Source organism: Propithecus coquereli, unplaced genomic scaffold (assembly GCF_000956105.1).
Source record: "Propithecus coquereli isolate 6110/MARCELLA unplaced genomic scaffold, Pcoq_1.0 Scaffold12, whole genome shotgun sequence".
In the NCBI taxonomy this organism is placed as follows: Eukaryota; Metazoa; Chordata; class Mammalia; order Primates; family Indriidae; genus Propithecus; species Propithecus coquereli.
In genome coordinates, this window is record NW_012136080.1 from 7,191,069 (window position 1) to 7,206,609 (window position 15,541).

The 15,541-nt window shown below is 38.9% G+C and overlaps 1 protein-coding gene across 1 annotated transcript in view; it reads left to right on the top strand.

The window, feature by feature from the left end:
• LOC105825462 (collagen alpha-4(VI) chain-like) overlaps nucleotides 1-15,541 on the top strand; it is a 143,130-nt gene that overhangs the window by 20,681 nt on the left and 106,908 nt on the right. The window contains exons 8-14 of the mRNA XM_012663246.1: nucleotides 1,095-1,417; nucleotides 2,421-2,499; nucleotides 4,764-4,909; nucleotides 5,063-5,155; nucleotides 6,726-6,779; nucleotides 13,268-13,339; nucleotides 14,436-14,462. Coding sequence (XP_012518700.1) covers nucleotides 1,095-1,417; nucleotides 2,421-2,499; nucleotides 4,764-4,909; nucleotides 5,063-5,155; nucleotides 6,726-6,779; nucleotides 13,268-13,339; nucleotides 14,436-14,462 — 794 coding nt within the window. The remainder of the gene's footprint in view (nucleotides 1-1,094; nucleotides 1,418-2,420; nucleotides 2,500-4,763; nucleotides 4,910-5,062; nucleotides 5,156-6,725; nucleotides 6,780-13,267; nucleotides 13,340-14,435; nucleotides 14,463-15,541) is intronic.

Consider the following 15,541-nt stretch of genomic DNA (forward strand, 5'->3'; position numbering starts at 1 on the left):
GTGAAGGGTCCTCTACATATTTATTTTTCCCGAAATTGTCTCCCCAGATCTGCAGTTCTGTTTTTACAGATTCTGATACAAGTTTACAGATTCTGAGCCAAATATTCCAACATGTGATGGTCTAAGGAGAAAATGTCTGCATGTCTTGACTTGCCTTAGGCAGTCCTAAGTCATGCCTGTTGTCCAGAACAGCTAATAATAGTGGCCCTTTATGATTAAGTTACATTTTAATTCATTCGATCAAATTCTAACTCCTATGTGTCTCTGACCATCAACATTTGCATCCTCAGTGGAATTTTGTGGATGGTCTTATTATACACCTGTGAGTGTGTCGGTATAGCCTGAAATATTAATGGGCCTTCAAATTCTAGATAATACCTTCCCAGGAAAGCTTAAAATTTTTCAGGTGGAAGAAATAGAAAATTGGAAATGATTTTCTCCTGACTGTTTCTAACATGCTCTCATGCCCCTGAAACAAGGTATACGCATGGGTGGTGAATGAGAAAGAAAACTTTGAAGGGAGAAGGGAACATTACAGGATTGCTGAAAGAGACTCAAGGCTCATTTATATTCCCTTCTTCATTCATTTGCCAAACATTTAATGAGCATCTGTGTTAGGCAATGGGAAAATTAGATGATATAGTCCATACTGTCAAGGAATCCCTGTTTAATGGGGGAGAAGTTTGAATAAATAACAGTGGACATACAGCAGCATTTAGTAACTTAACCAGAGGAGGACAAGAACCAGAAAGTGCTTGGGGAGTGGGTTGGGTTGAGGTGGGCATTTGAGCTACTACTGGAAGGACAACTGTGAGTCACCCAGATTGGAGTGGGAGGATGAGAAAAGACACTTTAGGCAGAAGGAATAGGCTCTGCTAAGGCATAGAGGTATGAAACAGTATGTATTGTATCAGTTAGCTTTTGCTGTGTAACAAACAATCCCAAAACATAGACAAATACCATTATTTAGCTTATACTTTTGTGGGTTGTCTGGGGGTTGAGGTTCATATTTCAGGGCTGGCTTGGCTGATATCTTCTGAGCTCAGTTATGCATTTATAAGTGGCTAATTTTATTTTCTTTTCCACCTTCAAAGGATGCAACGTGGATTTGTTTATAGGAATTGATATCTCAACTCCTTCAAACCAAGTTCAGCAGAAGCTTCAAAGGTTATTGTCAGGGGTGACACAACAGTTGGCCTTGCTTCCTAACATCAGTTGTGGCTTTCCTCATGAGATCAACCCGAGGTTCCGCTACTTGGTTCCTGGCTCAAATGGCCAGCTTATCTTTGACTCAGGCTTTGAGAAATACAGTGATGAGCTCATCCAGAAGTTCCTGGCCAAGAATAGCTATCTGAATGTGAATTTTTTGAAGTCCCTGGGAGAGAAGGCTCTCCATTTCTCCTCTGCTAAAGTGAAGGTAATAAATGCTGAGAAACCATACTATGGAACCACCAGGCAAGGTAGGAGGGATAAGGTTTTTGTGATGGAGGCCAACTAAATTGTTCTTTACTGGAGATCCCACATAGAAGAAAACCATACTCTTATACAATAAGAACCAATGAGAGATGTGTTTTCATTCAACAATAAGTATTTTTTAAGCCTTAGATGTGCTATGTTGCATAATGCTGGTAGGGATAAAGGAATAAAGTACCTGCCCTCAAGTTGCCCACAGTTTAGTGATTCAAATTCTTCCACAGCATAAATTCATTCCAAAGACAACTTGAAAGGTGTTTTAAGACTCCTTAGCTTTTTATGGTCACTCATTGCCATTTAAAGTAGGCTTGTTATTTTTCCAGTCATCATCTTGAACTGTCTTTAGTGACAGCTGATGGCTGTAGTGCAGCCCACCCCTCAAGCCTCTTCCTCCCTTTCTGCTGCCTCTGAACTGTGTATCCACAGAAGTCCACAGAGATGGAAACATTTCATCTGGTGTTTATTAGGAAATGATGTACCTGAGCTTCATAACCTACATTTAGTTTTTCCTTCAATTAGGCATCCAATGGACTTATTTTTGACTAATATCATTCATGTTTTAAATAAAAAATCTTTAAGTGTAAAGGAAACACATTTTAATGGTACATGTAACAGAACATTTTCGTATTTTTGTGTTGGTAAAGATGGATAGTGTAAGAATTTTTTGAAGGTATTTTTAAGCAAACAGGTTAAGCTTGTTAAAATTATTTTTTGTTCATGGGGAGGGGGAGGTTGAAATAAAAATGAATGTGTGGTAGATGAATGAGTGAAAAGACACAGCATGAAAGGCTGAGCACAACCAGAAAAAGTCACTCTGGTATTTTTAAGAAATGTGTAATTTATAGTATCCACTTTCTCCATTACCTCTCCCGTCTCCCCTATCCCCTCTCTCCTCCTTCCCTTCCTCCCTCTCTGGTTCTCCCACCCCCATCTCTCATAAACGACAGGTCCTTTTAGTGTTTACAGATGGACTGGATGATGATTTAGAGAAACTGAAGGAAACGTTGGAGCTTCTGCGCAATGATGGTAAGTGCACAGAGGTGCCGAGTGTGGGCCTCACTCCTTCCACCAGGCCGAGACACTCCTTCAGCTCTCCAGGTGGCACGGGGCCCTGTGGAGCTCCTGTGTACTCGCGCATGGGTGGAACGCAGTGCCCATGAGGCTGATGCCCAGCCTCCCTCTTTGTATGAATCAGGGGATTGTTCGAGGCTGAGAAACCCCCACCCCCAACGTCCCTGACACTGACCAAGGGTCTTCTAACTGAGACACGACTGGCTTTTGAGGGAGCTTGAAGGTGCTCCTCCTACTTCAATGATGAATAGGGGCTATCTGCTCTTTTAGGCCAACCAGGGGTCCATATGTTGTTTTTTCTTGAACTCTGAAGTCAGCCTAAATCTAGACCTTGCTCTTTGTACTGCAATTCCCCCATCTTTGCTCTCTAATTCTTCCTCCTTCTCTATTTCCAAGGACTGCTCTGCTAGTCTATATGGCATCTTTGCGAAATTGGAAAAAGACACCAAATACGCTGGCTGGATGCAAGGCCGTGCCTGGCTCCTGGGTGGTGGGGCATGCTGGCTGGGTGTGGGCATGCGTTAGCTCTCTCAGCTGGGTGTCCTTGTGCAGTACCGCTTTTTCAGATGTATACAGTGGCTATCACCATTCCCATTTTATGCCATATAAAGGTTCTAAAGAAATCTCAGAATGTACAACCAGCAACTTGACTTGTTCAAGCTCCTTTCACCTTTCTCCTTTCTCAATAGAGTATATTCAACAAATTCTGTGGGGGATGATGTTTTCCATTGGTTAATGATGTGCTGGAATATTTTTTATGACAACTTGCTCCCAACTTAATTTATTGCATAGATGGCCACTGGAAGTTTAAATTGTTGCAATTTTTCTAAAAGGGATTGGGAATATGTAATGAGAGACTGTAAACTTTGCCTACATGCCAGATTGGCAATTCCATGTCTAAGAATTTAGTTTTAAGGAATAATTAAGAATATGAGGCTAGGTATGGTGGCTCAGGCCTGTAATCTCAGTGCTTTGGGAGGCCGAGGTGGGAGGGTCACTTCAGGCCAGGAGTTCAACACCAGCGTGGATAACATAGGGATACCCTGTCTCTACAAAAAATGTAAAAAATTTAGTGGGTGTGGTGGTGCACATCTGTAGTCCCAGCTACTTGGGAGGCTGAGGCAGGAGGACTGCTTGAACCCAGGAGTTTGTAGTGAGCTATGATCCTGCCATTGCACTCCAGCCTGGGTGACAGAGCGACCCTGTCCCTAAGGAAAAAGTATGTCTATACAACTTTTAACCACATCGTCAGGCAACTTGTTTCCAATAGCAAAAAGTTGATTTCCATGTCTATTTTATGAATTTACTGTTCAAATCATTAACAATAATATTTGCTCTGAAATTCAACAAACATGGTGATTTCTTTGTGAATTTCCAAAGTATCCTAGCTCATTTGTTCTCTGATTTGTGGACAAACCCAGATGATCTCTTAATGCCTGCGTTGGAAGGGTAGTCTAGGTTACGCAGCAATAAAAACCTTCAAATCTCAGGGACTTAAAGTAATAAGAATGTATTCAGCTTATGCTTCCTGCTCATCACTCCAGGACCCAGCCTGCAGGAGGGTCTATCCAAACAGGTGCTTTTGTAATTGCTGTGGTGGGAGAAAGGAAATAAGGCAAATTGTGCATTACTCTTACAGTTTCTCCCAAGGAGTGACACATGTCACTTCTGCTCACGTTTCATTGTCCAGAGTGAGCCATATGGCCACTTTTAACTTTCGTAAGATAGATAATATTTATAACAGGTAAGGACTTGAGGCTCAATGAGAGTTTATAACTTTCCCAAAGAAATGTAATCCTATCATGTGACCTTAAGGAGAAGAGCCAGAATATTCATGAACAGCCACAATGACTGCCACAATTTCTAAGAGTAAACCACAAGTTGACTTCAGGGATAGGTTTAGAAGGATGCAACTTAATGCAATAAGGGTTGAAAACCATCTGTGAGATGACAAAATGGTGACTTATTATAAGAGAGCTATGATAGTCCTTTGTGGTTCTACTTAATTGCTTAGCTTTTAATTGGTAGGATTGGAAGGTATCAGACTACTTCTTCAACAAGGCATGCCGTGAACTAGTTTTGATTTTAACAAAAATCCAGTCTTAGACAAGACAACTGAAGGATATGAAATGATGGCATGATGGGTGAATATCTAGGACTGAGACAAAGACCATTTAAAATACATGCAAGTAAATCTCCCACCTGTTGAAATTCTGAAGGATTGTCTGGACTCCTAATCATTGGCCTGGAAGGTGTGCATAAATTAGAAGAGCTCCAGGAGCTAGAATTTGGCAGAGGGTTTGCATATAAGCAACCTTTGAGCATCACGCTGCAATCCCTCCCGAACATCTTACTGAAGCAACTTGTAAGTACTTTTTAAAAACCCCATTCTTCACTAAGTCCTGTCAATTATAATAATTTTAAAAACACTGAGAGAATTTTGTCTTCCTAGTCGGTAATGTAATGCAGGCTAACACAGATGAGAAAAATCATATCTGATATGGATTCTGTTTTCCAGGACACAATTGTAGAAAGAACATGCTGCAATATTTATGCAAAGTGTTTTGGAGAAGATGGGTACAGAGGTGACTTTGGGAGTCCTGGGAGGAAGGTAAGAATTTGTTGGGTGTGGATAAGGAGAGGCAGAGAGATGATATTTCAGCACCCACTACACACCAGGCCTTGTGGTATGTATTTAACAACATTTTTTAACTTTAACCTCTTAATGAAACTTTGAGTTTCATGTGTGAAGTTGAGGCTCAGAGAGGTGACGCCACTTTCCCCAAATTGCACAGTTATGAAGATGCTTTTGAGATTTAAGCCCCTGTGTCTACCTGACTCCAAATCTTGCATTCTTTCCACCATACTATGCTGCCTACTTATGTTTATTTGACAAATAATGTCACGAATTCTACCACTGTCCGTAAGTTTTCACTTATCTACCAAATTTGCACTTGTCCAAAATCTACTTTCTCTACGGGAGTTAAATGCCTCTTTCCTTTCTATCTAGCATTCCTTTCTAGAGTATCAAACTATGAGAAAAGATACAATCACCAGTTTCATGTCCCAGTTAATTGCATCTCTAGTAACTCTGGGTTCACCAATAGGAAATTTACTAGGAAATTAACACTTTATTAGAAATGGTCCCCAGATATCCAGGCTAGCCAGGTTCCATTCTTACAGGGACTACAGGTCTATGATGGGGGTGTAATCACAAACCCTTATGTAACGTGGAGTCAAACCATTGGCTTTGGGCCATCTTTTTACCCTCTTTCCTGGGAAGGTTTTCCACAGGGGTGTTGGAATGAGCTCTTAATGGCTATTAGATAAATCTTTTTATTTAGACTAATATCAAGTTTATAATTACTTTTTGAAAAATAAACTGTTATGCCTTAGCATTAGATTTCCTTCCCTCATGTGGTTCTTTAATATCAGATTGGAGAATCACAAAATCAAGTTTGGGAACCTCTTGACGTGTACTCGTTTGGTTGCTCAGTGACCTTGCCTCAAAGGCCAAACATGTAAATGTTTAAAATGTTTGACTTCTCTTCTCTTTCTGTTTATCAGAACTCAGTAGTTGGTTGCATTGACTTTCGTATCTTTGTTGATCACAAATAAAATACGGTTTCTGGATCTTATTGACCAGTTTTTAGACTAAATAAGTACATCTGCTATAAAATGACAAGCCAGACTTTCTTGAGAGGAAATGGTTTATGTGTTTAGATATGTAAGAAGAGTAAAAATAAAAAGAAACTGGAAAGCTGAGTCATACCGAAATAAACAGTAATATGGGCAGGAAGACTTTTGCTTACAGATATTTTGCAAAACAAGGTTAAAGCCCTCTTTAAGAATTAACAGTTTTCCTTAAGCTTTTAACTAGAAGCTAGTCTTGGTTTGGATTTTTACAATAGAATGGCTCAAAAAGGTATTTATTTCCTTAAAAAGGAAAATAAGAACAGTTTGATGTACCGACTATTAAGACAAACTGGTAATCACGTTTTCATTGTAACACAGGCCTCTAGGCTGGTTTCTCTCTCTGAGTATTGTGCCTGATATTTAGTGGATTCCCAATAAAATGTCAACTCAGTGAGACGAGGATATCTATTAGTAACAATTTTTATTTCTCACAGATTTGAGAAATGAAGAATTTAGAGTCCAGATTATTTATTTTGATTTCTCAGGGCGGGAAGGGTTTTGATGGAGTCCCCGGTCATCCTGGTGAAGAAGGGGGTCATGTAAGTACCGAATCTTTTTTCTGTGAAAGAATATGGTAAAATGGATCAACTGTTAGCAATACTTAATTGTGCTTAAGGCATAAAGTTTTTCTTATCTATGCCATTTAAAGTGGATTTAAAATATCGATTTATTATAACAGATGTCAAACTTTTAAAGATATAGTTTCTAGAAGGTGTTTAATGATGCAGTATGGGGTCTGTTTTGTTTTTTAATCAGTGAATTTGAACTACCTGAAAATGTGGTCTGTGTCTAATGTTCACTCATGTAAGAGTAGTTGTTAATTATGAGATAAATTGCAGATAATTTGTTCCTGTCACTAAGATACCCATGTTTGTAAGTGGTTTAACAAAATACATTGAAGAGAATCCAAGACCATTTTTGTTACAGGTCACTCAGATGCCTTCCCAGGTGGCCGAGAAGGTGATGGAGTTACAGTTAGCCACCGTGAGCCATAACCCTGGCCACACCCCTGGGAATGTGCCGGGCAAGTGGCAGTTATCTACCATGTGACTGTCAGCAGAGAACATGTATGTTATAGAGAGCATTGTGAGCTAGGGGACTGAGATGGTGTAGGGACCATCTTTATTACATAATATAATACCAAAAGGATTTAAAAATCCCATGGATTTCAGTTAATTTTGAATTATGGAAAATCACTTTGCTGCAGGTGCCTATTTTTAGGTTGATTTACGTCTATGCCACCGGTTCTCAAACTTCTCGGCCTCAGAGCACCTTTACATTCTCTCCCCCCCCGCCCCCCGCTTTAGTGAGGTGTAAATGACAGATGAAATCATATAGTTTAAGGTATACAATGTGATGAGTTGATATATGTGAAACGATACTACAAGCAAGTCAGTTAGCATGTCCATCACTTCACGTAGTTACCATTTTTTTTTTTTTTTGTGGTGAGAACATTTAAGATCTCCTCTCTTATCAAATTTCAACTATTTAACACAGTATTATTAACTATAGTCACCAGGCTGTACGTTGGAACCCCAGAACATCTCTCCATTTTCCCCACCCCTCAACTTTTACCCTCTTAAGGATTATTGAGGGCCTCAAAGAGCTTTTGTTTACGTGATTTCTACCTATTGGTCTTTACCATGTTAGAAATTAAAACTGAGAAGTTAAAAATTATTTATTTACTATCTTATTTCGAAATTTAAAAAACCCACTATAGTTAACGTACATGACATATTTCTTTGTGGAAAATAACTATATTTTCCAAAACAAAAAATATTAGTGAGAAAAATGGTATTGTTTTACCTATTTAGTTTATTAGAAAACAGCTGAATTTGCATATCTGCCTCTGTATTCAGTCTGTTGTGATGTTGCTTGCCATGTGGCCTCTTAAAAACTCTACCACACACTTGGGAGAGAATAAGAGTAAAAAAGGAAAATAACATTTTGGTGTAATTGGGAAAACAATTCTAATTACATGGCCCTTCTGAAAAGGTCTTGGGGACATGAAGGGCCTTATGACCACCCTTTCCAAACCACTGGTATCTATGTTCTCTTTGATCCTCTTACAGTGGCACATTGTTTTATTATTCTGAACATTTACACTGTCTGAACTTGGAAAATAAGCAGAAATTCGGGAAAAATGCAGCTGTTGAGATCCATGTAAGCCAACTCATTTCTTCGATTACGTTTACAGGAGAATTGCTCAACTTTTCTACTTATTTTTCCTCAGTGAACATAGCCTTAGGTGTTAGAAATACATTCAGGAATATGAATGATGGATTTTTGCTATTTTGTTTAGAAATAATGAAAATATTCCCTCCCATTTTTATGATGTTTTTAAATGTACTCCAAGTGCTATTTTATTTTTTCTGCTTGGCCTATTGTTCAATGAACCCATCTAAAGTTAGGGGAATGACTTCAGACCCATCCAACCCATTAGGATGATTGACTCCAATTTCAGACAAATAGGATAAGCAAACTTTTGCCTGTCTCAGGTGAGGGATGGTTTTGTTCCCTCTTCTCTACTTCCCTACCTTCATAAAACCAAGATATTTTATAAAGACTCCCTAGTACCTGGCTAGAAATATAATGCAGGTGACATTTATAATTTTAAATTTTATAGTAGCTACCTTAAAGAAAGTAAAAAGAAACAGGTGAAAAGTTAATTTTAATGTTTTATTTAACTGAATATATCTACAATATCATTTCATTTGCAATTAATATAAAAATTAGTGAGACATCTTACTTTTAAAAAATACACTGTCTTCTAGATGTTATTTTACACTCACTTTGGACCAGACACATCTCAAGTGCTCAATAGCCACTGTGGCTAGTGGCCACTGTATTTGACAGAGCTGCTCCAGTAGGTATCAGTTTCTTTTTAACGCATTTCTCACAAGACGAGGTGACTCGCAGTGTGTTGTCCTCTGAATGGCTTTTAATGACATTTCCCTGAAAAGCAGGTCAAATTGGTCTGCTCAACAGCAGAGACGTCTCTGTGCAGATGGGACGGTTTCAGAATGGGGCCCATAAATTTGTAGGTTCAAGTTGAAAATGTAAAAGGACAAATAACTAACTCATTGTTCCAGTTATCTATAACTAACTGTTCCTTCTCCCCAAACCCCTCACAACTTAGTAGTTTAAAATAATCATTTTATTATGTTCACAGTCTCTGTGGGTGGGGAAACCAAAAAAGGAACGAACTCTTTCCTCCACGTCTGGGGACTCAGCTGGGTTGACTAGATGGTCTGGGCCTCTAGAATCTGGGGCTCTAATCCTTTTGTACTGCTGAGATGGCCACTTCTCTCACACATATCGTGCCTGGGCTGGGATGATGCAAGGACAGACAGAGCAGGCGCTGAGAGCGAGCATTCCAGGGGAGGTCTGTCCCGCAGGGAGTGCTCCAGGAGACTAAGGAGAAGCTGCAAGTCTTCTGGCCGAGCCTCAGATGTCTGCAGTAGCATGGCTGTCTCATCTGTTGATTGCAAGCCAGTCACTACGTCCAGACCAGATTCAAGAGGAGGGAAATTAAACTCCTTCTCTGGATAAAGGCGGGGCAAGGTCCAGAGCATGTGGAATGGGAAATCTCGTGGTCCAGCTTTGGAAAATACAACCTGCCAGACTCAAGAATTCTATACATTTTAAAAATTTATCTATTACAAGTGGGTGGTTTAAACAATAACTTATGCATGGGTTACACATCAAAGCCTTGGTTATAGATCTAAGTCAGATTATCTAAGGTCACAGAAAATATTTATGTAACTTCAGTAGTAACAAAAACATCTAATATTTGTTGAGAGCTTTGTATATGCCAGACGCAGGACTAAATATTTTGTATGTTTCCTCATTTTATAATATATACGCATAAGACATTATTGTTATTCCCATGTCTTGTAAAATAATTTGAACCAGCCAAGCAGTTGAAAAGCTTTTGGTGGTGTTACTCCTTCCATAAAGTCATGGAATTATTATAGCTTTATAGCTTATTATTTATAGCTTTAAGCAACAACTGTGAACAAATGAAAGAGCAGTTTTTAAGCATGATACAGCTTAGTAGTTGAATGAGAAACACAATAAGCCTAAATTTTGTTCTTCAAACAATTTAACATATGTGTTCATATATAAGATAATTTCTATTTACTCATGAGAACATCCTAAAAAATGTTTTTATCAAATTAGAATATTTAAGCTTTTGGGGATGTAGATGAAATGGATATATGTTACTTACAATATTTAATTTATTTAGTTACACATAAGCAGGTTGCAGTGTGTTAGGCTGATGCCACTGTACTCTATGCACTCTGCCCTGGGCAACAGAGTGAGATTCTGTCTCAAAAAAACAAAATAAAAACAAAAAATAAAAAAGTGACTTTAAAAAGTCTTCTTTGCATGGCATTAAAAATTTGTAATTGTGAGATCTCACACTGAAATATATTAAATAAATTTCTGTTAGATTTCTTTACCTAACTCATCTGGTGGGTGATCTCCATAGCATCCTATAAATATTTCAAATCAATAATGATGGTGTGTCAGTACTATGCTGTTCAAAGTAAAGTAAAGGAGAGAGTACTCTGAAATAGGAGAAACTGTGTGGACCTTGTGAGGTCTCAAATTTAAGACTACTCTTTTTTTCTGGGGATTAATTTTGGGAAAACATGCTTAATCTTTTATGTATGGCAACTGAAACTTTTAGAAACTGGGACTAGAAGTCACAAGAGTGAGTTTATTTCATTTTCTTCACAGTATACTTTTTAATTGTGGTAAAATACATATAACATAAAATTTACCGTCTTAACCATTTTTAAGTGTACAGTTCAGTGGTATTAAGTACGTACACATTGTTGTGCAGTCATCACCACCATCCACCTCCAGAAATCTTTTCATTTCGCAAAAGTGAAACTCTGTATGCGTTACACACTAACTCCCTCTCCCTCCACCCTCTGGCAACCACCATTCTATTTTCTGTCTCTATGAATTTGACTACTCTAGGTACCTCGTACAAGGGGAATCACACAGTATTTGTATTTTTGTGACTGATTTGCTTAGCTTAATGTCCTCAAGGTTCTATGTTGTAGCATGTATCAGAATTGTCTTCCTTTTTAAGGCTGAATAATATTCAGTTGTATGTATATATCACATTTTGTCTACCCATCCATCAGTCGATGGACACTTGTGTTGCTACCTTTTGGCTATTGTGAATAATGTTGCTGTGAATGTGGGTGTACAAATATCTCTTCAAAACCTTGCTTTCAATTCTTTTGGGTGTATATCCAGAAGTAGAATTCCTGTACGATATGGTAATTGTATTTTTAGTTTTCTGAGGAACTGCCATACTGTTTTCCACAGTATGGCTACAAAATGGCTACACCATTTTACATTCCCAACAATAGCACACAAGGGTTCCAATTTCTCCACATCCTTGCCAACACTTGTTATTTTCTGTTCATTTTTTTTAAAATAATAGCCATGCTAAGAGTGAGCTTATTTTTAATTTTTTCATTAAAAACAAAACTTTGAGAATTTTTCCTTGGTGTCCCTGCTTTGTCAGGGACATTTGTTTTATGTATATCAACCATTTTCTAATAAAGACAACAACCGATTATTCGTGATTGATAACACCGTACAGTGCAATATAGTGCAGTAGATATGTTAGGGTTACATTTACCAGATAAAGCTTAAACACCAACGTTGAAGCTAAAAATGCAGATAGACTAGGAGGAAGGGGAGAAAACAGACATTTATTTAGCCGCTACGTGTGTCAAGCCCTGTGTTAGGCATTTTGAATATGTTATCATATTTGATCTTCACTACTACCTTACATGTTAATACTTTCATTTTACAGAGGTGGAAGTAGAAACTCAGATAGAGAAAGTGACTTGTGAAGGTCACATAGAGAGTGTTGGAAACCTGTCTGTCTGATGCCAGCACCTGTGCTTTTCTCATAATCTCTTGCTATCTGTTAAGTATAAAACACCTCGTTTGTTCAATCCATATGATTTGTGATATTTCCATTACAGTATTTCATGTGTTCAATATAGCAGTCCTGTAAGATGGTTAGCATCAATATTATCTAGATCCACATTTACAAAGGGTGGAAATTGTGATTCACAGCATCATGTACTTGTCCAAGCTCACAAAACAAGCTGGAAGCAGAACCAGGACTCAAATCCAGGCCCTTTCATTCTAGATCCAAAGTGCTTCTCATTTTATCATATGTCTTTTTACTGTTCTGAGTAGTAATCTAACTTCATTAAGTCAAAGTTAGATGTTACAAATGTAGATTCTCTTTTGATTAAAGCTCATGCAATGTGCAGTATTTTCTAATTCATATTTGATCAATTTGGCAAAAGGCATGATACATACTATTCCCTTCCTTATCTAATGCTGAGACGAAAGATTATATTCATTAATGTAGTTCAGTAATTCATTCAATCCTGAATGGATTTGTACATCCTGGTGTCTATTGTATGTCATATGCTATGTCTGGGGCTAGAAATGCAGAGATAAATAAGACGTTGTCCTTGTCTCTATGGAGCTCACAATATAGCAGAAGATTTTGATATTTAAAAAAAATTTCACTATGCTGTATGCCAAGCTGTATTCCCAAAATGCTACAAGGAAACTGAAGGGGCAATTGGGCGGGGTCAACAGAAAAAGCTTCTCAGGAGAGGAGGTGACAAATGATCTATAAACGTTAGGAATGGGTAGGATTTCACCTAGAAGAGAAAGAGTTCAATAACAGTTTATTCTTTGTGAGACCACAAGGAAACCTCCATCCAATTTTAGCTGTCTGAGGGAAGTGTTCAGACATATCTTCTGTTTTATTTAAATTCTGAAGTTTTGCCCATGTGGCTTAACTGCAATCTGAATGCCTTGCAGATGCCCAGGTCTTCGAGGCTGTAAAATCAACAGCAAGGACTGTGTCATATTTTAGTCATTTTGACTATCATTATTGCTGGCGTGAGTTGGCTGGGTGGTGACAGACAGTGGCTTGACTGTCTTCATGTGTCCTCTTATTCCACAGGGAGAAAGAGGCCCCCGGGGTCTTCCTGGACTCCGAGGTGAGGAAGGATGCCTGGGTATGAAGGGACCTCCGGTGAGTGTGGCCTTGAGCTGTGGGATTCTTTCCCTTCCTTGGTTTTATCCCTTAAGTTTGAGGAAAATCTCAGTTCTTCAACATAGCTGTGGGGTCTTAGCTGCTCCTCAGACTGTAGGTCTTTTCTTTTACTTCCCAGAAGAAAAGCCCAAGAAAAGAAATCAACTGCAAGTAGTTTACTGGGAGGTGATGCCAGTAAACAATAGCAGGGGAGTGAGGAAGTGAGAGAAGGAGTGAAGGGGGCCGGAAAAGGGTACATTACCAATCAGATTACCACTGTGGGTAGGTGGGGCTTAACCCTGCTGAGGCGCTCTGCCAGCCGGGGTTGAACATGCGTCTCAGTGTTGTCGCAGTCAAGGGGTCAGGGAGCTGCATGGTTCACACACCACATCCTAGCAGGCATTAGCTGAAGGCTGCTGCCAGGAGGCATTAATTTCCTAGCCCTTTTGACTTGTCCTGCGTGTGGGTGGAGCAGGCCTTGGTCTCAGGAAAACCCTTAGGAAAAGAGTCATGGGTGCTGGTGGCTGGAAGCAGACTTGAGAACACTGAAATTTCAAAGGCTGAAGGGATATAGGTGGGGCACCCTGTTTGAGTGATTGCATTAAATGTCCCTTAACCATCCAGGATTGGAGAATCTCCTTTGATAAGGCCAAAAAAATTTTCTATAATCAAGACGTCCTAAAGAGAGTTTTCCTAACCACAATGACCATGTTCTGTTTATCCTAACAAGTTACTCTTTTGACTAATTTGTTCTGTTGTTCTGGAAGCCCTCTCATGCTTGCTAACCAGTGTAGTTTCAACTTTGTGTGGAAAATATGATTAACTTAATAATAAGTGGCAGGTCACTGTTGTTCCCTTTCATCCCTACTATGTGAGGAGATGCAAGGTGCAATTTTCTCCAGGTCCCGGGCAAAGGAGGGTGGTAGTAATCAGAGTGCTGTGATGCCTATTGCATTTACTAAAGAAGGCATCTTCATTTTGATCTAGTACTGTAATTGTATTTTATTCAAACCAGGGAACATATGGTTTCCTAAATGAAACAAGGGCTTAAATATCTCATTCAAGCTTAATTCTTTTTATTTCTTTCTAACTTTAGGGAGCAACAGGATTTTCAGGAGAGAAGGTAGGTAATCTCCTTTACTTAAATTGGATAGCAGTTTCTCTGGGAAACACAATACTGAGTTTGATTGCTTTTCCTGTGCTTGAGTGAGGTGAGGCTTAAAACTTTTACACAAGGGAATATGTCAGATGATATTAATAGCCAGACTGCTATGCTAATGAATGACTATTTGTAAGACATGTATTTTAGGTTTAAGGCTTGATATATATTATTATTTTCAAGCCTTGCTGACTCTATAAAAATTGAGCCACAGTATTGATGACAAGATGGTCTAGAAGAGTTGGTCCTGAACCCAAGGTGTGGCGGGAGGGTCTGGTCAAGGTGGGTGTCAAATGGGAAAGGAGTGCTAGAATAGGATTGGAAGGAAAGGAGTTGGCATAATAAGGGAATGACTTTACACCCAGATTTAGAACCAAAGTACCCATTTTCTCATTCATTCACTCAAAAATATTTATTAGGTACCCACTCTGTTCCCCACATTATCCTACGGAGTGGTTACAAGATGATGAACAAGACAGACAAGGGCTTTCGGAGCTTCCTTTCTCATGTCTTTTGGTACCACCAATTTGCCTCTTGTGTCCTGCGGCAAATGTATCCTGTAATTCTAGTCCAAAAGTTTGGTGTACTTATTTTCATGTACTAACTTAGCTGTGCTTTGGTTTAAAAAAATGCCCAAAACCTGATTTTCTTCAGTGGACAGTAAGAGTAAATCAACTATTTCACACATATGAAATACATTTACTTTGCTTGAAAAACTGTATTTTTCTTCAAAAGATGCTTCATAATGAATATATTATCTGTCATGTTGATATAGTTGGCAAAGTGAAGGGTCCATAATTTGAAAGTGATGGAATATTTGATGAGATGTCACTGTGCCACTGCCCATTTTTACTCTTATCACTAAGCCTCAGTTTTTCTCTTTTTTTTTTTTTTTTTTGAGACAGAGTCTCACTCTTTTCCCCAGGCTAGAGTGAGTGCCGTGATGTCAGCCTAACTCACAGCAACCTCAAACTCCTGGGCTCAAGTGATCCTTCTGCCTCAGCCTCCCCAGCAGCTGGGATTACAGGCGTGTGCCACCATGC